The sequence below is a fragment of the Coenobita brevimanus genome, chromosome 71, assembly GCF_032717465.1.
Source record: "Coenobita brevimanus isolate Jiangsu-jjx chromosome 71, ASM3271746v2, whole genome shotgun sequence".
NCBI lineage: Eukaryota > Metazoa > Arthropoda > Malacostraca > Decapoda > Coenobitidae > Coenobita > Coenobita brevimanus.
The window spans coordinates 35,806,325-35,830,111 of NC_137024.1; the positions used below are offsets into that span (position 1 = coordinate 35,806,325).

Here is a 23,787-nt window from a genome sequence, read left to right on the forward strand (position 1 = left end):
TCTTTAACTGAGTTAACTGAACCTGCTTTGAGGGGTAACTTAAATTCTCATGATGGAGCTCCTCTTTTGAGCAGTAACGTGGGTGACACTCTCAAGAGTTCATGTGCTAATTTCCTGTCTGATGGTTTTGTCAGTCCTCTGGACAGTAATGACAGGAAATCAGTTAAAATATATCGTGATACAGGTGCTTGCCAATCCCTTATGCTGACCAGTGTTCTAGGCTCTAATGTTAATTCCTCTGATGAAACTGTAATCTTACAAGGTGTAGGGAATAATTACTTCTCTGTCCCTCTGTGCAGAGTGAATTTAGAGTCTGGTTTTGTTAATGGTTCCGTTATGGTTGGGTTGGTTGAGACACTCCCAATGTCAGGTGTAACTTTCTTACTTGGAAATGATATTGGTGGAAGTCAAGTGTGTCCAGCTCCTCAGTTGTCTAGTGAGCCAGTGGCTGCGACCCATGATTGTGATGTCCCTGATGTGTTCCCTGCATGTGCTGTCACTAGGGCTAAGTCTAAAGTTACTGGTGGTTTAGAGGATAATGATGATGATAATGTTATCCTAGCTGACACTTTTCTTGCTAATTTGGACCACTCACCAGATGAGGCAGTATCCCGTAGTGTTGATAATTTGTCTCGTCAAGAGTTGGTTGAGTTGCAGGTTGCTGACCCTGAGTTGAAAGGTCTAGCTAACTCTGCTTACAGTGAAGAAGAGTCAGCCGGTGCTTCTACTTGTTATTATGTAAAGTCAGGAGTACTTATGAGGAAGTGGAGACCCCCAACAGCATCAGCCGACTGTGAATGGGAGGTTGTACATCAAGTTGTCATCCCTCGTGTTTGTAGGCAGGATATCATTAGAGTGGCTCATGATTCCAGTTTGGCAGGACACCTTGGAGTGAGGAAGACTGTGGCACGCATTTTGAAACACTTCTACTGGCCAGGTATCTTCAGGGATGTTTCTTGGTATTGTAAGTCTTGTCACACCTGTCAAGTTGTGGGGAAGTGTAATCAGACCGAAAAGGTTGCACCTCTAGTTCCCATTCCTCCTTTTGAGGCGCCTTTCACCCGTGTGTTGGTGGATATTGTGGGCCCTCTTCCTAAGACTTCTTCAGGATTTTCTTATGTGTTGACCCTGATTGATATGGCTACTCGTTATCCTGAAGCCATTCCACTTAGAAATATCTCAGCAAAGAACGTGGTTTAGGAAATGCTAGGGTTCTTCACAAAGTTTCGTCTGCCCAAGGAGGTACAGTCAGACCGGGGAAGTAATTTCATGTCGAATGTTTTCAAGCAGTCTCTGAAAGAGTTGGGCATCACCCAGATCACGTCTTCAGCTTACCATCCCCAGACCCGAGGAGCGTTGGAGAGATATCATCAAACACTCAAATCGATGCTCAAGAAATACTGTTTGGAACATCAGAAAGACTGGGATAAAGGTCTTCCATTCGTTGTGTTTGCTGCAAGAGAATCTCCAAATGAATCACTGGGCTTCTCACCTTTTGAACTACTGTTTGACCATGAAGTAAGAGGACCCCTTAAGCTACTCAAGGAATGCTGGCTGTCGGAGGAAGATGACGTCAACCTGCTGGAGTATGTGATGAAGTTCAAAGAACGGCTGTCCACTGCTTTACAGCTGGCGAGAGAGAATTTAGGAGCTGCTCAGGAGAAGATGAAGACTTGGTATGATAAGAAGTCCAGGTTACGCCACTTTCAGCCAGGAGATCAGGTTTTGATTCTGCTACCAGTTCATGGGCAACCTCTTCAAGCCAAGTTTAGTGGTCCTTATTTCGTGAAGAAGAAACTCAGTGATGTCAACTATATCATTGCCACACCAGATCGTAGAAAGAACAAGCAACTATGTCACATCAACATGTTAAAGTTATATCACAGGCGGGACGAAAATAATCCAGTCTGCACTGTAGCTGTTCCACCCGAGTCTGCAAGTGAAGCTCTCCCATGCAGTATGAGCCTGAGTGATAGTTTGGGGAAGAATCCTGATATCATGAATGATCTCCAGACTGTTTTCTCATCTACCTCCCGAGGAAAGGCAGGAGTTTTCGGCATTACTGCAGGAGTACCCGCAAGTGTTCCGTGCCACTCCAGGAAGAACCACTGTGTTGATGCATGATGTCGTTGTTGGAGACGCAAAGCCAAATAAATTGCCTCCTTACCGTGTGAACCCAGTGAAAGTTCCTCTCATCCTGAAGGAGCTTGGCTACCAGTTGGACCACAAGATGATTGAGCCCTGTCAGAGCGAGTGGAGTTCTCCTGCCACTCTGGTCCCTAAGCCAGGTGGGTCACAGCGGCTTTGCATTGACTACAGACGTGTTAATCAGATAACTAAAACAGACACTTACCCTCTCCCTCGCGTGGAAGATTGCATAGACAAGATCGGAAGGGCTAGGTACATAAGTAAGTTTGATTTGTTAAAGGGATACTGGCAAGTACCTATGACTGAACGTGCTAGGGAGATCTCATGTTTTGTAACACTAGGAAAGACTTTTGCATGTTCTGTAATGCCATACACAGATTGTTTTAGAGTAATAAGAAATTTCCTTTGTAAATTTCTTTTTTCTTTGTGGGGAGGTGTTACATAGCCTATGATTTCATCATCCTTTGTGTAATTCTAACGTACAGTGTGCTGCCTGTTTGATCACGAGCGTGTTCTGCCTCAGTTCCCCCCTTCTACCGTTATAGTAGAGTAAGTCGTCCTTTCTGTTGTTCAGAGCAGGATTTTCAGCTCTTTGTCCCCATGGCTTCATTTGCACGTCCTTCTTACAAGTTGTATCAAGCTCTGCTGGCCCCTATATAATGAGCTCAGTCTCTGCATCATTGCCACTTAGATCTGCTCCTCATTTTGTTCACATCTCTGTCCTCCCCTGTACAGTTATTATTATTGAGAGGAGCATGTGGAGTGACATGGAGGGACAGGTTGACGAATGAAGAAGTGAAGGAACGTTGTGGGGTAGGTGTGGATGTGGTTGAAAAGATTAGAAGAAATACACTGAGGTGGTTTGGACATGTGGAGAGGATGGAGAATGAAAGACTGACTAAGAGGGTGTATGTAGGTGAGGTGGAGGGAGGGAGAGGGAGGGGTAGACCGAGGATGAGGTGGAGGGAGGGAGTTGAGAGGTATATGAGGAAGGGGGGGGGTGAGTTGGGGGGAGGGGAGTCAAATGGTGGGTGACAGAGTGACTTGGAGGCGTTTTGTCTGCGGCCACCCTTTGTGGGATTAGGGCATCGGGCTATAGATAGATAGATAGATAGAGTTTCTCAGGAAGTCTCCAACCATCTAGCAGCTGTGTGATTTGAGTATAAGTGTTATTGCATTTTGTTCTTGTACTGTATAGCATAAGGTGTTGATTTGTAGGCCTAGTAAAGTTTTTGTAATTCATTTTGTCAGCCAGTGGTAATAATAGTTTGTATCTGTAATTATTTATCTTGCATTAACTGAGCATTACCCAGTGTATTTTCATTTTATCAGGGCTGACTTAGGTAAATTTACTCTTGCTAATTTCATGTTAATAGAGGCTATTGCAGTTAACCATATATTTAACCTGTTTTTTGCCATTACATTATCCTTATGAGTCCTGAATGTTTTGTTGTTAGTTTGAGCATTAAACTTTAACTTGTAATTTTACCTAACTCTTTTGTTTTGAACCTGGAACTTTACGGGACAGTAGTGATTTTTAGCATTCTCACTTAAAGTGTACATTATCTTTCTCTGTTCCGTAACAATATATATATATATATATATATATATATATATATATACTGAAGGGTGGAGCATCAATAATTGTAGGCAAATGATGCTGAGTTGCTTCCCAATAATAAATACGGCCCTGGCAGATTGGTTCTGAATTTTGAGGATGTCTGTGAACATCAGGCTTTGAAGGTAAATTTGAGCAAGGGCCAACTGATGATTGCTGAGAGAGAGAAGGATCCTCACAATGTGGTGTGACGATGAATGAAGAAACTTGAATTGGTAACATACTTAGTACATGGGCTCAATACCAAAGATAAATGGTAACTGCAAAGGAAGCAGAAAGTAGAGCAACACAGGGAAGGAAAGTTGCTGGTGCTACAAATGCCTTGATACAAAATGGAGGTTTGAGTGTAGTGGCTGTGAGGGGCATTCATGAAGGAGTTTTAGTGCATACAGAAACACATGGGTGTGTGACTAGTGTGGCATGAAAAAGGAAAGTGAAGAATATGAGGAATGGGAAAAGCATTATTGAGGAATGTATGTGGAGTGCAGAGAACAGGTAGAAAAAGGAGTAAAGTGATGCACTGATGATACAGCTGTTGGAGTGACTCTAACAGATGTAAGTATGGGTGTTATGAGTGTGAGGTGGAGTCACAATTCTAGGGGCTTCAATGGTGAGATAATGAAACTGAGGTCATTTAACTGAGCCAACTTTTACTAATTCTTCTTTTATCAGATTTTTCTTGCTTCCTGGACCCTCTGTTGCCCCATTCTTAGGGGAGAAATACATATGGATGATATAGGTACTATTAAACTACCAACATTTGTGAGAAAGTTATGCTACACTCTTTCCACCTAAACTTGGCCAAAAACTGCCATCTCTCCATCGGGATGCCAGTAGTTGTGAAGTGCTATGAAAAGGATGTTGATCTATACTACTGTCTTATTCTACCACTGAGCTTTGCGAAAGAAGGTCCAGCAAGTTAATTCTTTAAATCAGGTGATGTACAGACAGGCACACAAGTCCCTTCCTAAAGTCTGACAAATGTACAGACAAATACTCAAACCATCTGAAAGAAGCACTGACAGAGATAGGTTTTTCATTCTATTTCACCAGTCTTAAGCTTTCTTCAAATGGAACTAGGAACATGGCAGTTGTTATAACTCTGACAGTACAACACCGGCTTCTTGTTAACTCCAGATGCTTCTATTCAGCTTGGTGGATACTTGTTGGAAAGGGGTTGTCGTTGTTGTTGTTAATCTGTCTGTTTGAGCAGACCCAACAACTGCTTCAGGTGGAAATCAAATAACAGGGTGATGTGGAGCCACTATGGTGTCCCTGTTAAACGGATGGAGAGATGCAAATGCAGTATACATCCAGGAACCAAACCTCCACACTAATCCCCATGCCTTGCTGTGGCGAGGCACTATCTGCTGCATGAGAACATCAGTTCACTGTAGTGAAGGGGTAAATGAAGGTTGTATCCAACCCCTCTAGTTCAAAAAGTCACCTCTGAGCTGAACCAAAATGTCTGGTGGTGGTAAGATTAGGCTGAAAAATACACAAGGAACTGAAGGGATTAAGGTAGATGAACTAGTGGTGCACTGTCTCAGCCACACCATCTTACCTGTTGCCACCTGATGACCAAAGCCACGTGAGCCAGAGTGAATCATGACGCACACTTGGCCTTTCTGTTCGATGCCCATTTTACTGGCTGCCCACTTATCGTAAATCTCGTCAACCACTTGAATTTCGGCATAATGGTTTCCGGCTCCCAGTGTTCCCAACTGTGTGAGGTAATTCTACAATCAAAATCATGAAAAATTTGTTCTTCACTACATGCAAGCTGATGTATTATTATGAAAACAATGGAACTAAGCACTAATATATCTAGTATCTGCCATCTCCCCTTCCTTACCCAAGGGGAGAAGTGGGGAGTGACACACACACACACACACACACACACACACACACACACACACACACACACACACAAAACATGCATGTTTGTCAACTACATCACATGCATCACACCATGAAACCATCAGTGGGGAATTTAAAAATTGGAGTGATGTTCAAAAGAATGCATAGGATGGGATGGAAATTTTGTGGCAGTGGAGCTGGGGCTGGACAGTATGCTTTGTAGATGCAGGTGCTGTACAAACTGGTTGAGTGAAGTGAAAGTTTCTTTCAAACAACCCTCCACGTGTCACGGGGTAATGAAATGGGCATGGTGAGCAAGGGAATGGGTGGGATGGGATGGATATTTGGTGGGCAGTAGGGTTGGGACAGGAAAGCATACACTATAGAAATGGGCATTTGGGGATATGTGGACTGAGTACAATAAGGTAATACCCTCCAAGAATGTCACATGGGATGAATGGGTTGAGTTGGACATGCATAAACTGAGCTGAAACTGTGGTACAGAATGGTGATGGACCATAATGGTATACTAAGTGTAAATGGATGCTTTAAGATTAGTGGTTATGTGCTGTGAAGGATCATCTCAAAAGTCTTTGCTAACAACAAGAAATATACAAACTCACACTCCTCTCCTTTGCCTTGTGTCAATGATGTACACACACATGGAAAAGGGGAGGTTCAAATATGGATAAACATCCTAAAAGTACACGAAAAGGTGAGAAGACAATGCAATTATGACTACATAAAACTGAAATTTGAAAGTAAACAATAACAATTCATCTTTCTCGGTAAATCAGCCCTCAAGAGTTATGGGATGGCCAATGAGACCAAACTGCCAAGTTGGACATTGAATAGCCACAAAAATTTTCAAGAAGCCATACTCATTCATCATCTAATCCAGTGTTGCCCCACGAGGAGTGTAGGTGCCTGAGGCTAGGCAAATTGGTCCTGACATTTAAGATGTGAGTGACCAGCCTCACTCATCCCTGTGTGGCATTAACCTGCCCCGTCCCGTCGACGTATGGGTACGTTGCAATGTTTTGCATTTGCCAGTCCTGGCGACGTACCGGTACGTCGTGCAAATGCAAAGTGCATAATTTCCACAATTTTCAAATTTCGCGCTTGATTTTCGGTACGTATCGCCGCTTGACCTTCCCCTACCTGCCACCAGGCGGGGACACTCGGCGACCCCGCGCGACCCGCGCTAACCCGCGGCTCATTCACTCACCTGTTAGCAACGGTCCTGCTCAGACATGGCTACGAGAGGTCTCTCAGAGGTCGAAATTCAAGCCGCCCTGGACGCCTTTACAGGCGACAGTGATTCCCCACTGGACGACGAGGTTGTTGACAAAGATTATGTGCAGCCAGAGGAGGAGGAAACCACCAGCAGTGATGAAGAAGTCCCGTCCCCCAGGAAGCGGCAGTAAGTGACTTACCGTGCTGCTAGAGAGGGGCAGCCGGCCAAAAAAAACACGTGCAACATCCTATGCCCAGCCCCAACGTGATGTGGAACCCGAATTTGATGACGAGGACGAGGACAGAGCCGTGGGACGTGCTGCCACGTGGTATGGACGTGAGGTGATTACTCATCGTGGCCCCGAGCGCACACCACGTTGGACGAGCAGGTATGGGCCTAGTATTTTGTTTGGGGAGGTAGGAAGTGCCGTGGAGGGAGTGGGGAGTGAAAGGGAAAGTGCAGGGAGGAGTATGGAAAGTGAGAGTGGCGTGAGTGAGTCATCGCTCTTCCTAGGTAGCGTGAGGCAGCGGGGTGTATCACGTGGGCGAGTGAGGGTGCGTTCTGTATCACGTGGGGATGTGATGGAGGGGGAAGCTGGGGAGGAACCACTCCCAAGCACATCTTATGCTCCCCAATATCCCCAAACACGTGGGCGAGTTAGGGTGTGTGAAAAATCACGTGGTGTTGTGATGGAGGGGGAAGGTGGGGAGGAACCACTCCCCAGCACGTCTTATGCTCCCCAATATTCCCGAACTTCATCCCCATAGCCCCCTAATGTTCCTCAAGGTCGTAAAGGTAAGAGAAAGGGAAAGGGTAAAGGCAGAGGGAAGAGGAGTGAGAGTGGGGAAGCCCTCCGCACTCCTTCTCCCCAACCTCCCCCACCAGCATCTCCTCCCCACCCAGACGAAGCCGGTGATGGGGATGATGGGGACGAGGGATTTGTGGGATGGAATTGGGAGGATGGGAGTGATTTTTCTCCCCTCAATCACCCCTTCACTAAGCAGGGGCGCGCTGGCTGCACTGCTCCCGGAATTCACCATAATTCCACCAGGATGGATTTTTTCCACCTGTTTTTTAGTGAGGCATTTGTGGAGTAGATTGTTTACTAAACCAACCTTTTTGCAAGCACCCAGCACCATGAGAGTGAAAGATTGGGAACAAGGAGCAGGCATTCTATCATATATGATTACCCTGTCTCCCTTTCAGAAATGTTCCTATTTTTTGCCCTGGTCCTTTTGATGGGTATTATATGAAAGAACAGAATTCCGGCTTACTGGACAAGGGACCCTGTTATGTTTACACCAATATTTGGGCAAGTCATGAGCCGTAATCGCTTTCAACAAATTCTAAGTCGCCTCCATTTCTATGATGCTGATGATCCTGCAAATGTGAACGACACAGATAAGATGAGGCGAATTAGGTTGGTCTTTGATCACCTGAGGCAAACCTTTCATTCATCATTTTATCCCTATAGAGACCTCGTCATAGACAAGAGTCTCGTGCTGTGGAGAGGTAATATTTCATTTAGGCAGTATATACCCAGCAAAAGGCACCGTTTTGGGTTCAAGATCTTTGTTATGTGCGACTGTAGGACTGGATACATGCAAGACATAGTCTTGTACACCGGTGCACAGACAGACATAATAGAAGATCGGAGTATTGGACTGTCGGAAGCAGTGGTAAAGACAATGATAGAAGACTACCTTCATCGTGGTCACGTCCTCTACCTGGACAACTGATACACTAGCCCTCTTCTCGCTCGTTATCTACACAGGCATGAAACGGGAATCTGTGGAACCGTGAAGGTGAACCGGCGTCACGTGGTCAAGGTAGAGCGGAAACTTGACAGGAATGAGGTTGTCTTCTTCAAAGCCAACAACATCCTTTCAACTGTGTGGAACCATAATAGAGAAGTAAGCCTCTTGTCAACGGTTCACCGCCCCTTGATGCACCGTACTGATTCTGTTGATTACCGGAGCGAGAACAGGCATCACATTTGGAACCCTGAGTGTGTCATGGACTATAACATAAACATGCGCCTGGTGGACCAGTCAGACTCCATGATATTGACGGTAGAGTGTGCCAGGACCACGATGAAGTGGTATAAGAAACTGTTCTTTCACTTGCTAGACATCACTGCTCTGAATTGCCACCAACTTCACGCCATGACAACAGGAGTTCAGGAAACCTTTGAAGGGTTTGTGAGGGAGCTCACAAGAGAGATGTTTGCACAGTATGCTGTTGAAAGGCCCAACATCGCACCCGCACTGCCCCTATTGCCCAAACTCTCCTGAGAATATCCAGCCACCATTTCCCCACTCCTATCCCTCCTCCCCAGCCAAACAGACCTAGGCCCCAACACTGGTGTCACGTGTGTAGCAATTCCCGGATGAGACTCACCACACAGAGGAAGGACACCCGCTATGAGTGCGTTGAGTGTGACGTGGGTCTCTGTATTCACCCATGTTTCAGCGAATATCACACCTTGATGCAATTCTAATATGGTGTGAATGCGATAGGACGCTGAAACTATGAAGTAAATGCGACAAACAGACGCTCAGTGAAATTATCAGTCATGTTGATCTGAAAATATTAGTATAAAGTGCATACGGGTATAACATAAGTGCAAAAATTGTATGTAAGTGTATAAATATGCTGTAAGTGGAAACATACCTAGCGAGGGTTTTTTGATGCGATATTCTGTTGCTCAGTGCAATAAATAAGGCCCGTAAATATTATTATTGGAAATGCAAACGGGTATAAGTTCAAATTATTGTAAGTGCTGAAATATATTCTAAGTCAAAATATTCCTAGCGTGTGTATAGAGATGCGATATCCTGACGCTCAGTGGAATGAATAAGGCCCGTAATTATGAAAATAGAAGTCAACAAGTGGGAAAGTGTGTAATATATGTGAAGAATTTGTAAGTAAGTGTTTGAGTATTATGTTGGTCGAAACATTCATTGCGAGGGTATTTTCATGCGATATTCTGACGCTCACTTGAATAAATAATGCCAGTAACTATGTATAGTGCAGTATAGGGGTGTAAACGTGTGTAATGTAAGTGGGAAAGTATTATTGAAGTGAAAAAATAACTTAGAAGATGAAACACGAGTGTTTGAGATTGTGCTTACTACGTGAATATGCACAAGCAACGTTGGGTCTGGTTAGTACTTGGATGGGTGACCGCTTGGGAACACCAGATGCTGTTGCCATCCCTACGTGTCAAGTGGGGTTGGTGGAAGATTAGTGCCCCTCTCTGTAAAAACAATTAACTCTAAGCCATTGGCCATCCCGTTTGGGATACATGGTGTCTGGCAATGAATGAATGAATGAATTTCGCTAAATGCCCTCGTAATGAATGTAAATAATTGAAAACATTTACAGTGGTGGAGGAAAAGTTCTATGTAAAGGAAAAAATAATAGGAAAGTGATAAAACAATTGGGTATGTTGAAATACGAGTCATAGCGAGTGTGCTTAGTAAGCTGATGTGCGCTATACTTACGGTATTTCGCGGCATATAAGACGCACTTTTTTGTCTCAAAGTTACCTTAAAATATCCCCATGCGTCCTGCACGTTAGACTAAGGCAGGTTAGTTAGGCTTCACTGAGAAGAAACTCTTATAAAGATGATCATCTCAATGCTTAGCAACCACAGGTGTTTTCTACAGTATGCAGACTTGATTTTATTTTTAAAAATAATATACACTAGTGTGTATATGCAGCAGATTTAAGAAACACCCGAGACCAGAAACACATAAAACTTTCGCGGGTTTGTTTACAGCTCAACTGGCTAACATCGTGAAGATATTTAGCGGTTTAGCAATTTAACAGTTTAGCATCCGCACTATTCCAGCAAGCTAACGTACATGATCACTGGTGAACTGTCTGCTAACCTTCTGAAAGGCAGTCATGACCACTTTGCTTGCCATCCATTCACTAACGAGCAAAGCAATCATACTGGAGAGATGCTGGCTAGTGAAACTGCCAAGTCATCAAAACAGACTTTCGTCACGTATGGAAATACAGTAACCCTAATTAGGTCAATAAAATTTGTGACAAATTGTGAGTGTATATATGCAGCAGATATTAAAACACGCAAGTTCAAAAACACAAAGCATTCACGGTTTGTTTTCAGCTCAACTGGCCAATACCGTCAAAGTCAAGGGGTTTAGCGGTTTAGCAACTTAGCAGTTTAGTGTCTAGCGTACACCCTACTCTAGCAAGCTAACGTGCTCACTGGTGAACTGTCTGCTAACCTTCTGAAAGGCAATCATGACCACTTTGCTTGCCATCCATTCACTAACTAGCAAAGCAATCATGCTGGAGAGATGCTGGCTAGTGAAACTGCCAAGTCATCAAAACAGACTTTCGTCACGTATGGAAATTCAGTAACCCTAATTAGGTCAGTTACTTTTGTGATATTTTGTGAGTGTATATATGCAGCAGATATTAAAACATGCAAGTTCAAGAACACAAAGCATTCACGGGATTGTTTTCAGCTCAACTGGCCAATACCGTCAAGGGGTTTAGCGGTTTAGCAACTTAGCAGTTTAGTGTCTAGCGTACACCCTACTCTAGCAAGCTAACGAAGTTACAGCTTCACTTTTTCAGCTAAGTGAAGTACTTTAGCGATGTCTATGTCTATGCAACTCAGGGCACACCCAATTACAGTATTTTGTTATGAAAATAGGATAAAATTCACTGAGTAGCATAACTGATGCAATATCTGAAATAGCAGTGCCTGACGGGCATTCATATCAGCGTCCGCCATTTCTGCTGTATTCTTAGCAGACGAAGCGATCAGAATGATTGACAACGTTCACTCTCTGCATCTCTGCTGCCTAAGCAAAGCTCTCATGATCGGCAATGGGGATCATTTAGGCCGTAACGTCCAAATTTGTTAGGTTAGGTTAGGTTAGGTTGTAAAATCGTTTGCCATTTTGGATGTTACGGCCGAAACGACCAGAATCCTAAGGTGTAGGTGAGAGTTTGGTGTGGGTGTAGTTAAGGAAGTAGAAGTGGGAAGAGTCAGGCTAGGGAACTGATAATCCGCTTATATAATCCCTTCAGCCCAGCAATGTATTTTATAGGGTAGTTTATTCATGCTCGCCATATGATTTTATTCAGTTCAGGAAACATGTACTGAGGAGGTTAATGTGGGCTATATCAAATGCCCCAAGTCTGAATATCGCCTGTGCTCAGTTAAAACGATTGCCAAGTTAAAGTCTTATGAAGTGTGGTATAAGCAATTCAATGGATGGTACTGAGGACCATTTACTGTATGAAAATGAAAGTGAAACAGTGATGATGACCGTGGTGATGACTTCCAGTGATGCTTCAGGACTTGGAGGATGTAGTGATGAATTCTCAGGATTTGAAGACGAGTGAAATTTTCACCATGTCAGTAATATGAAGTGAATATAGGTTTTAGGTGATCATGACAGATGCAACCATGGAAAATTTAGGATCAATGGTGCTGTACACCTTTAGTCTTGCACTGACGATGTTTGGATGAATAAATTGTTTGAGATGTTTCATGTCCTTAAGTGATGATATTTATATTGAACAACCAAATACATTTTGATGTTTTTGGCATATAATAAAGCTACTGGGTACTCCAAAACGGACTGATGTAAATGTTTCAGAGGTGAGCGAATGTTGCATGTGGTGTGTACATGTGTGCGTGTGTGTGTGTGTGTACCACAGCGACTAGGAGGCAGCAGTGTTAAGACCAAAAATGGATGTTTTCACAGTACTCGAATGTTTTGAGATGGATGTCTGTTTTTAGCAAATTCTGGTAAGAGAAAGATTCATTTTTAATTGTTGATGCTGCAAGGAAAACAGCTGACAGTAAGGGAGTGATACTGGGAGAAGAGGGTTGAGCCAGTTGTCTAGCGCTTGGGATGCAGCAGTGTTGCGAGATAGTTTCTCCATTCTCGACATGCTTTGAGATGAATGTCTGTTTTTAGTAAATTGTGATCAGTGAAGAACGTATTTTTAACTGTTGATGCTGCAAGGGAAACATCGCTGACAGTGAGGAAGTGATACTGACAGGAAGGGGTAGAGACTGCTGTCTAGCGACTGGGAGGCAGCAGTGTTACTAAGGTGTAACAATGGATGTTTTCACCATAGTATGTTTTGAAATGAATGTTTATAGTAAATTATGATCAGTGAAGCACACATTTTTTAATTGTTGATGCTGCAAGGCAAACATAGCTGACAGTGAAGGAGTGATACTGAGAGAAGAGAGTAAAAACAGCTGTCTATCCTGTTCCCAAGCAGCCTTGCTATATTGAACTTTGGTTGTAAAACATTGTAATTTGTGTATTTACAAGTGCTACCTTTTTATATTATTTGTGGAGGTAATTACAGGTTAGTTAGAGTGCATGATTAATGATGGTAGTAGTCTGATATTGTGCTTGAGTCAAGGCAATGTGAGGAAATTCCGTAACAGGTGTGGAATATGACGGGGTTCTTTTAGGATAAATGAACTGATGTGAACATTCATTGTATTTTATGTTTTTGTCAGTGAATGAAAGAATAGAGTTTACTGACTTCATTTGTGGTTTTAAATTCATAAAATATTAAAAACAGTGTTTAGATCAGTTTACTGATACATTTTTATCAACAAAGTTGAGATGGCCTCGTGGTTTGAAGTCACGTTTTGTTAAGACGGGGTTTTGTTTTCTCTTTTCCTGTATCATTCTTTGTACATAAAAGAAGAAACTAAAGGATGATGTGCAGTACTGAATAGATTCTGAAAGGTGAGTGTGTATCTAAGTGATAGTGGCTCATATCAGTCACGTTTTGTCAAGAAGGGGCATTGTTTTCTTTTCCTGTACCATTCTTTGTATATAAAAAAAGAAACCAAAGGCTGATGATCAGTAATGAATAGATTCTGAAAGGTGAGTGTGTATCTGTGTGGTAATGGCTCTTATCAAGAAACCTTACTGCAGTCTTGGTTGGGGCAAACTTTTTTTTCACAGAACTGCCCTGCCAGAATTAGGGTGCGTCTTTCATAATGCTGCGTCTTACATGCCGCGAAATACGGTATGCTGCATGTCATCGTAATGAATGAAAACATCTGAAAACATTTACAAACAGTAAAAATAGGTAAAATGTCAATGAAACAGAAGTATACAAGTAGAAAATATTATATGTTGACTGATATAAGAAACTTAGCACATAGCATGTTACCACTCGGACCAAACTCGCTACGCTCACGCGAAGGTACAATGCTTATTTTTCATATATATGTGTTTGAAATCCATTATATTGCTACTCTTATTGTGTATTAGTTCAAAGTCAATAAATGTAGAGGTGTTGTTTGTTGTTTCTCCCAATATTTCCTACCATAGAAAACGTGAGCGCCTCACACGTCAATGATGGAATACGATACCTGGCGCGGGGGACCTCACCTGTTCCGACCACTTATGGACCACGGTAAGCCCTTTCTTGATGATTTTCCTTTGTTTCTCAACCAAAGCAGAAGTTTTAGCCAAAAAAAAAAAAAAAAAAATCCAAAATAGCTCGGGATTGGGGGATGTCGGAGGTGCGGAAAACCTCAGGACGTGACGGGTTAAGTGAGCAATAAACCCCAACCATCCCTTGGATATAAACAATAATGACGTATGACAAATACAGTACATACTCTTCAGTGTGAAAATCCAGTTTCCTATTACATCAACTCCCCCAAATACATTTCATGTAACACAGGGATGTTAATATCTATCTATCTATCTATCTATTGCCAGACATCTTAATCCCATAAGGGGTGGCCACAAACAAATCGCCTCCATGTCACCCTGTCCCCCGCCATTTCATTGCCCTGCTCCCAGCTCACACCCTCCTCTCTCATATAGCTCTCCACTCCATCCCTCCATCTCATCCTTGGCCTCCCCCTCCCTTTCCACCTCACTCACATACACTTTCCTCGTCAGGCTCTCGCTCTCCATCCTCTCCACGTGTCCAAATCACCTCAGTGTGTTTCTCCTAATGCTTCATATCACATCCACATCCACACCACAACACTCCTTCACTTCCTCATTTGTCAGTCTGTCTCTCCATGTGACTCCACATGCTCCTCTCAAATAACTCATTTCCACTGCTCTCACTCTTGACTTCTGTCCGTCCAGCAAGGTCCAAGCTTTACCACCATACGTTATAGTTGGTATCACAATACTGTTGTGTAGTAGCTTTTTCACTTCCATGCTCACTTCCCTGTTTCTTATCACAGCCTTCATGGAACCAGCAACCATCATTCCCCATTGCACTCTTTCAAGCACTGCACCCTCCAAACTTTCATCCTTAGTCATCACACTACCCAAGTACTTAAAAGCACTCACATTTTCTATTTCCTCCTCACCCAGCCTCACTGTACAGTGATCCTTCGCTATCCGATGCACTCTGTATAAGATATTTCGCGTATACAATCGATCTTCTTTAGTACCCTTGGCTCTCTATATGATCGCTCTGGCTCACACTTACGATCGCACGAGCGCGGTTGGTCCAGCGTTCCTCAGCGCAAGTCGATAGGCATTTGTTTGGAACTGCGATCGCCGCGCCAAGGATGATGGTGCGGCCACCCATCAAAGCCAGCTTGGGCTACAAGTAGCCAATTGGGCTACTTTTGAAAGCCCTCTGCTATTAAATTTTGAATTTTGCTACTTGCGAATTTTTGGGCTATTTTAAAAATAAGTTGGGCTACTAATGAGACAAAAGTCAATGGTTGATTGGTGACAATGTATCATTTAAAATATAGCCTAATATAATTAACTTTTGAAGACGCAAAAAGATAATGAATTATACTTTATCATATCATCCCTCTTTAAATTTCTCACACTCTTGCATTAATCCCTGACTGGCTATTTAATTAGAACTGGATGTGTGAGATTATCACCCAAATCAGTCGTGTTTTCTTCATCCATGACTCGTGGATGCAGAAGCAGACCTTGATAATCTTCGGCTGCGAAGATGTGGTCGTGGAGACTTACTGAATTATTTAAATATGTAATTATAATGAGGTGCAAGAAAACACTTTCCTTTAGTTCCAAAAATACTTTTGTTAAGTTGAAAAAATGACTAAGTCCATCAGTAAGAGTTAAGTTTTGTGAAGAAGAAAACAGCTTAGTTCCACGAATGTAAAGGAAATGACATAATTTAAAGAAATGAGAAGTAAATTTAGATAATGCAGTAAGTAAGGAGTTCTGTGTTAATTAACTTTAGGCTTACATCACTTCGAACAACCCTACAGAAGCATTAATGGAGCAGCATTCAACTGGTAAGTTGTGCACAGTTAAATTATTTGCGTCTATGTATATACTGTACTCGTGGGGAGAGAGAGAGAGAGAGAGAGAGAGAGAGAGAGAGAGAGAGGAGAGAGAGAGAGAGAGAGAGAGAGGAGAGAGAGAGAGAGAGAGAGAGAGAGGAGAGAGAGAGAGAGAGAGAGAGAGAGATACTGTAGACAGATGTATTGATAGATATGTATATATACTGTACATAATTATATTGGGCTACTTTATACCAAAATTCGCCACTTTTGAGGCCAGTTACCGCTACTTTTGGTCACAAAAATCTGGCAACCCTGGCTCAGCCTAGTCTTTCCCGCGTTCACGTTTGATTCACTAGCTTTGTATTCCTGTGCATTAGCGACGTGATTTTCACTATTTCTCGCCTAACCTCAAGTATAAGTTCCGTGATGTCTTCCATGCGGCCTGCGAACTCTAGTGCCTCTGTCCTCAAGCCTAAGAAAGCCAGGAAGAGCTTAAATTTGGAGTCCAAGCTCAACATCATTAGGTGTCATGAGGAAGGCAAAGGGGTAAACCATTGCTCACGCCCTTGGTCTGGCCCAGTCTACGGTATCAACAGTGATTATGAATGCTGCCAACGTTAAGAAGGCTGGTGAAACAAGCTCCACTCTTATGGCCAAGACGACGACACAGCAACAGCAGCATATAATGGATGAAATGGAGCGGCTTCTAAAAATTTGGATTGATGACCAGACTCAGCGCAGCATGCCCCTATCAACCTCCCTCATGACAACCAAGGCCTTATCCATTTGGGATGACCTCCTGAAGGAGGGCAACGCCATCAAAGAGGCCACAACATTTAATGCTAGTAAGGGCTGGTTCGATCGATTTAAGAACTGGGCCGCCCTACATAACGTTAAGTTGACTGGAGAGGCAGCTAGTTCGGACCAGCCTGCTGCTGACGCCTTCAAGCCTGTCTCCAGCAGAGGATTGAGGAAGGTGGATATTCAGCCAAGCAGGTAATCAACTACGATGAGACTGGCTTATACTGGAAAAAAATGTCATCAAGGACATTCACTGGAAAGGAAGAGAAGACAGCACCTGGCTATATGGCTTCCATGGATCGCCTAACCCTGCTGCTGGGGGCAATGCAGCTGAGGATCTGAAACTGAAGCCGATGTTAATTTATCACTCCAAGAACTCCAGGGCCTTTAAAGGCAGCATTAAAGATTACCTCCCTGTGTTTTGGAAGGCCAACAAAAAAGGGTGGATGATGACTTCACTCAATCAGAGCTATGTATGTAACTATTTGTCCCCCAGGCTTCATGACTATGCAGCAGAAAATAATCTTGTTAATTGTTTCTTGCTGGTTTCAGACAATGCCCCCAGCCACTCCCAAAGCATGGAGGACTGGGCTGATAACAAAGAAGTGATGTTCCTGCCCCCCAACACTACAGCCCTTATTCAGCCGATGGACCAAGGTGTGATTGCTGTTTTTAAGGCGTTTTACCAGCATCGCACCATGAAACAACTTGTTGAAGGCACCGACACCCCTGACAAGCCCACTATCAAAGAATTCAGGGGGAAATATAATATCAAGAAGGCCATTGAAAACATTGATGAGTCCTGGAAGGAAGCCACAGAGAAGACAATGAATGCATGTTGGGAGAAGCTCTGAAAGGAATGTGTCAATGACTTCCCTGGGTTTACCAACGTGTCTGCAGTTCTCAGAGACATCGCGAGGCTCTCACACTAAGCTGGGTTTAATGAGGTGGATGAAGCAGACATTCAGGAATTGCTAGAATCTCACGATCAGCCACTACTGAACGAGGACCTTATGCAGCTGAAGCAGGAGAGGGCCTTCACTGAGGACAACCATGAGGACAAGGAGAAGGAGCCACAATGAGGCCTTGACTTGAAGACACTCTGTGGGGTGTTCAGTGGCACTGAACAAATCACTGATCTTCTCAAGAAATGGGACCCTAACCCAGCCAGGAGTGGGACAGCTGCCCATGGTATTTTCCAAGCCCTCAAAGTCTACAAAGAAATCTGTGAGTCGAAGAAAAAGCTGGCAAAACAAACCACAATCAACAGCTTCTTCAAAAGTTCAGCCAGTTCTTCGACCTCTGACTCATCCACCTCTGCCCCTGCTGGGTCATTCACCTCTGCCCCTGCTGAGCCATCAACCTCTACCCCTGCTGAGCCATCCACCGCTGCTAAGTCCGCCACAATTGCCAGCTTCTTCCAACGTGTAGCCAAACCTTTGACCTCTGACTCACCCACCTCCGCCCCTGCAACATCCAGCTCTTCACCACCATCAAGCCCATCCTCCCTTGTCAAACCTTCCTACACCCCGCTGGGGGTAGGGGGGTTTTCAAGAATACTCCCCCAGTATCCATGCTTGTCGTACAAGGCGACTAAAAGGGTTGGCGGAGGGTTAGTGCCCCTCCTCAGAAAACAACTAACTAAAAAGTCGAACAAGAAGCCTCGGACAAGGACTGACCAAAAGATGACGACCCAGGACCGGACAAAGGACATGGTAATTGCAACATGGAATGTAAGAGGGTGCGAATGACAAGGTGAAAGAGAGAGAGATTGTCCAGGTGCTTGAGGGTGCGAAAGTTGATGTATGTGGAATAACTGAAACTAAGTGGAAGGATGAGAGTGTGAGAGAATGGGAGTATGGATGGGGTATATGTGTGGGAGTAGGTGAAAATGAAAGGGCAAAAGAAGGAGTGTGTATAGTTGTGAGTAAAAGATGGAAGAAGAACATAAGAGAGTATGGATCAGTTGGGTCAAGGATTGTGTAGGTAAGATTGAAAGTTGGAATACAAATGTGGGCGATTGTGTGCGTGTATGCGCCAACACAAGATCGTGCAAGCAGAGTGAGAGAAGTGTTCTGGACAAATGTGGAAGTGTGCATGGAAAAGTTTGGAAGAATGAGAGAGTGTTTTTGATCAGTGATGTGAATGGTAAAGCAGGGATTGTGAAGGTGGACGGAATAGTTGGTGAGTGGGGTGTGCCTGCTGAGATAGATGAGAATGGCAGTGCGTTAGTGGACATTTGTGCTGGGAGGAGGTTGGTGATAGCCAATACCCGCATCAGGCATAAAATGATCCACAGGGATACATGGCGAGTGATCAGAAGGGTGGGTGGTGAACTGAATGAAAGGAAGGCAATGATTGATTATGTGTGTGTGGATGAAAGGATGTGAAGATGTGTAATGGATGCAAGAGCTTATAGAGGTTGGGGGAGTGGACTTTCTGACCACTACTTGGTGGTGGCCAGAATTAGGATACAAGTAAGATGGAGGAATAGAAGAAGGGAAAGATGAGAGGAAGGAGTAGTTGCAAGGAGAGTGGAAAGGTTACAAGAGGATGAGAAAAAGGCTAAGTACAGGTAAGCCCTTAATTCACGCGAACTTTTTTCACGCGATTTCGGTTATCCAAGAATTTTTCGTACAATAATTAAAACAAAATTATAGTATTCCAATAAATAGTTTTAATATACAAGAGAAATAAATAAAATATAAAAATGCCTGCCTGCTCCCCGTGTGCATACATATGTGCGTGTGTGTGTGTGGGGGGGGGAGGTTGGTCTACCACGCACCACACAGTCAATTTGAATCTGACGGTTGAAATATGCGTGACTCGCGAATCGTTATTTGTGGCTTATTTTTCTGCCTTCCAGTGATTGCTTGCCTTGTCTGCCAACATGGAGCCTAAGCGTAGTGCTAATGATGCATGTGGTAACACACCAAAACGGACCAGTAAAGTGATGTTGCTGACAGAGAAAGTTAAAGTGTTGGACGAACTCAATGGAGGAATGTTGGCGACAGTTCTCAGTTAGGACGATTCCCCGTCATTTATTTACATACCAGTTTATTTAGCAAGTACAGTACACTAGTTTTTTATTTATATGAGTTATAAAATCCCCCTGAAAATTAGTTACTAAAGTAATCAATAATATGTATATTTTTGGAATGACAGGAAGTCGTCCATGTTTTCATGGTGAATTGACTTCATGGTGAATTGACTTCATGGTGAATTGTCTCTGAACCGTGTGTTTGGGGTGAGTCAACTGTTCTTACAATAAAGAAGACAGAATGTAGCATATGGGAGGCAGTGAGGGCTAGTGCACCAGACTGTGCTAAAGTGTCTCCACCTATGCCTGTGAACTGGCTTGGAACCGTGTGTTTGGGGTGAATGAGTCAACTGTTTGGACAATAAAGAAGGCAGAATGTAGCATATGGGAGGAGTGAGGGCTTGTCTCCGCCTAGGCCTGTGCTTGTCGGGTTTCAGTGTTAAATTTCTTACATTTTTGTTGTTATTCATACTTTATGCTAGTTTATAAGGTGTATGTAGTGCATAAACATTATTATTCTGATGCAATATACAGTACTTAGTAGACATGCGTAATTATGTGCACACAAAGGCAGAACATATACGCGAATTTCCCACATACGTGAAGGGTCCGGGAACGTAACCCTCACGTGAATTAAGGGCTTACCTGTATAAGAGAGAAGTGGAGGAACAATTGGGCAAATATGAATTGGAGCAGATGGGGGTTGTGGAAGGTGTGTGCAGGATATTTACAGAAGAAATCTGTGCAGCATGTGATGTGGTGTGTGGGACGAAGAGAAAACGGAGGGCGGTGCAAGGAACAGCGTGGTGGACTGAAGAGGTGAGACAGGCTGTGGCACAAAAGAAGAAAGCATACAATGAATGGATGAGAAATAGGGGCATGGAAGAAGTTGAGAGGCGGAAGAGAGAGTTATATGTAGAAAGAAAGAGAGGTGAAAAGATTATTGAGTGAGAGTAAGAAGAGAGTGGATGAGGAATTTGGAAGGAATTTGAGTGTAAAGTGGAGGGACTGTAAGAAAATGTTCTGGAAAGAGGTGAAGAGAGTAAGACAGGGTGGAAATGAGGTTAGCAGGGGAATGAAAGATAAAAATGGTAGATTACTAGTGGAGAAGGGAGAAAAAGTGAGCAGATGGAGAGAACACTTAAAGGAATTGTTGAACATACAGGATGGAAGTAATGCGAGTATAAGTGGCTGGGGAATGGCTGGGAGAAGGAGGGAGGTGAGAAGATAGGAAGAAATCAGTAGGATAGAAGTTGTGGAAGCAATGAAGAAAGTTAAAATGGGGAAAGCCCCAGGAATTGATGGAGTGTGTGGTGAAATGCTGAAGCATGGGGGAGAGATAGTAGCAGAATGGATGTGGAAGATGTGCAGATTGGCCTGGGAGGAAGGTAGAGTCCCGGAGGATTGGAAGTCAGATATAATTATTCCCTTCTACAAAGGAAAAGGGGAAAAAGAAGTGTGTGGCAATCATACGGGCATTTGTCTTCTTAGTATAATAGGAAAAGTGTATGGTAGGATACTTATTGACAGAGTTAGAGAAAGAACAGAGGAATTAGTTGGAGACGAACAGGGAGGCTTTAGGAAGGGTAGAGGTTGTGTAGATCAGATATTCATTCTTAGATCTTTAGTGGAAAAGTTTCTAGAGAAGGGAAAGAAGTTGTATGCGGCTTTCAAGGATTTGGAGAAAGCATATGACAGGGTGGATAGACAAGGATTGTGGAAAGTATTAAGAATATATGGAGTAGATGGAAAGTTGCTGAATGCTGTGAAGAGTATGTATGATGGTGCTATGGCTGCAGTGTGTGTGGATGGTGAACTAAGTGAATTTTTCTCTTTGGAGGTTAGGTTGAAACAGGGATATGTCATGTCTCCATGGTTGTTCAATCTGTTCATGGATGGGGTAATAAAAGAGGTACAAGGTAGGGTAGTGGATGTTGGAGTGACCCTGGTGAGAGAGGGTAGTGTTTGGAAACTCCCTGTACTGTTGTTTGCAGATGATACTGTGTTGTTGAGTGAAGACAAAGGGGAGCTGCAAGGCTTGGTGGATGAGTTTGGGAGAGTGTGTAAGAAACAGAATCTAAAGGTGAATGTAGGCAAGAGTAAAGTGATGGTCTCTGAGAGAGGTGAAGTCAGTGAATGTACAGTGAGGTTGGATGGTGAGGAATTGGAAAATGTGAGTATGTTTAAGTACTTGGGTAGTGTGATGAGTAAGGATGGAGGTTTGGAGGGTGAAGTGCTTGAAAGGGCACAGCAGGGAAGAAAGGTTGCTGGTTCTTTGAAAGCAGTGATAAGAAACAGGGAAGTAAGAATGGAAGTGAAAAAGTTACTACATGACAGTATTGTGATACCAACTCTAACGTATGAAAGTGAAGCTTGGACGTTGTTGGAAGGACACAAGTCAAGAGTGAGAACAGTGGAAATGAGTTATTTAAGAGGAGCCTGTGGAGTCACATGGAGAGACAGGCAGATGAATGAGGATATAAAGAAGCGTTGTGGTGTGGATGTGGATGTGATAGGAAGCGTTATGAGGAACACACTGAGGTGGTTTTGCCATGTGGAGAGGATGGAGGGTGAAAGACTGACGAAAGAGAGTGTATGTGAGAGAGGTGGAGGGGGGAAGAGGGAGGGGGAGGCCTAGGATGAGATGGAGGGATGGGGTGGAGAGGTATATGAGAGAGGGGGGTGTGAGTTGGGAGCAGGGCAGTGAAATGGCGGAGGACAGGGCGACGTGGAGGCGATTTGTTTGTGGCCACCCCAAATGGGATTGAGGCGTCTGGCAATAGACAGATAGATAGATAGACATAATAAATTAGGTGGTTCCAGTTGAATGTAAATATCACTTAGTTTTCTCCCTTCCTTTCTTATATATATTTTTATTATAAGAACAGGTCATACAGCATATTTCAAGGGGAAATAAACAAGAAAATTAGCAAACGAGTGCACAAGGGATGTTGCCAGGTGATTATTAGCCAATTTCAGGTGTATGGCACTATCAATTACCTTTTTTCTTTTTTATATACAATATTTTGTATAAGAATAAGGCATAGGGCTCATTCAAATGCATGAAATGAGTGGAAAAATCCAGGCAAGATTTGCCTAGCGTGGCGCAGCTGGGGCAGGCGGGAGGAGAGGGTATGGAGGGGAAGTAGGGAGGGGAGTCAAGAACGGGGAGAAATGGCTAAATTGTCAACCATGGATGGGAGTACAGATGACAATAGCAGCACTGACTATTGTTAGACACTGGCAGTACTGACAGATGATACAAGCAACCACTTCAAAGCCCGGGAAATTCAAAGTAACACAGAATCGCAAAAGTGACGCCCAGTGGTATGATCTACTGCAACCGCGTCATGAAAGTGACGCCCCGCGGTTAAGGGGTTAAACTGAATGCTGCTTATGCTGTCTGGTTCACAGGCAAATGAGTGCTTAAGGTTGCTAATGATGTGATTCGTCTGGTTGTAAGTGAACGGTGCGTAGTCTGGGTCTGTGGGGAACTGTCTCTTACGTCGGATGATACGTCGGTCTTCGGGATGGGGGTTTAGATGGCTGACTTGTGAAAAGTGATTGATGAAAGTGTTTGCTTGTTATTTGTTTGAAGGTATGGTGTCTGTTGTTGTGATGGCGGCATGTGAGAGTGTAGTGTTGCTGTTGGAGAGTGTGATGCTGTTTAGTGTCTTGCAGAGTTTACTGGTGTTTGTTTTGTGGTCAAGTGTTTGGAGATGATTATTTCAGTTTAGTGTTTGCTGTTCTGATATTTTATTGTTTATTTGGGTGTTAAGTTCTTGTATTTGTTGTATAGAGTCTTGTG

General features: G+C 43.5%; 1 protein-coding gene across 1 annotated transcript in view; it reads right to left on the bottom strand.

The window, feature by feature from the left end:
• RtcB (RtcB RNA ligase) overlaps positions 1 to 23,787 on the bottom strand; it is a 144,139-nt gene that overhangs the window by 58,129 nt on the left and 62,223 nt on the right. Inside the window, exon 7 of the mRNA XM_080277926.1 lies at positions 5,331 to 5,490. Within this exon, the coding sequence (XP_080134052.1) occupies positions 5,331 to 5,490 (160 nt within the window). The remainder of the gene's footprint in view (positions 1 to 5,330; positions 5,491 to 23,787) is intronic.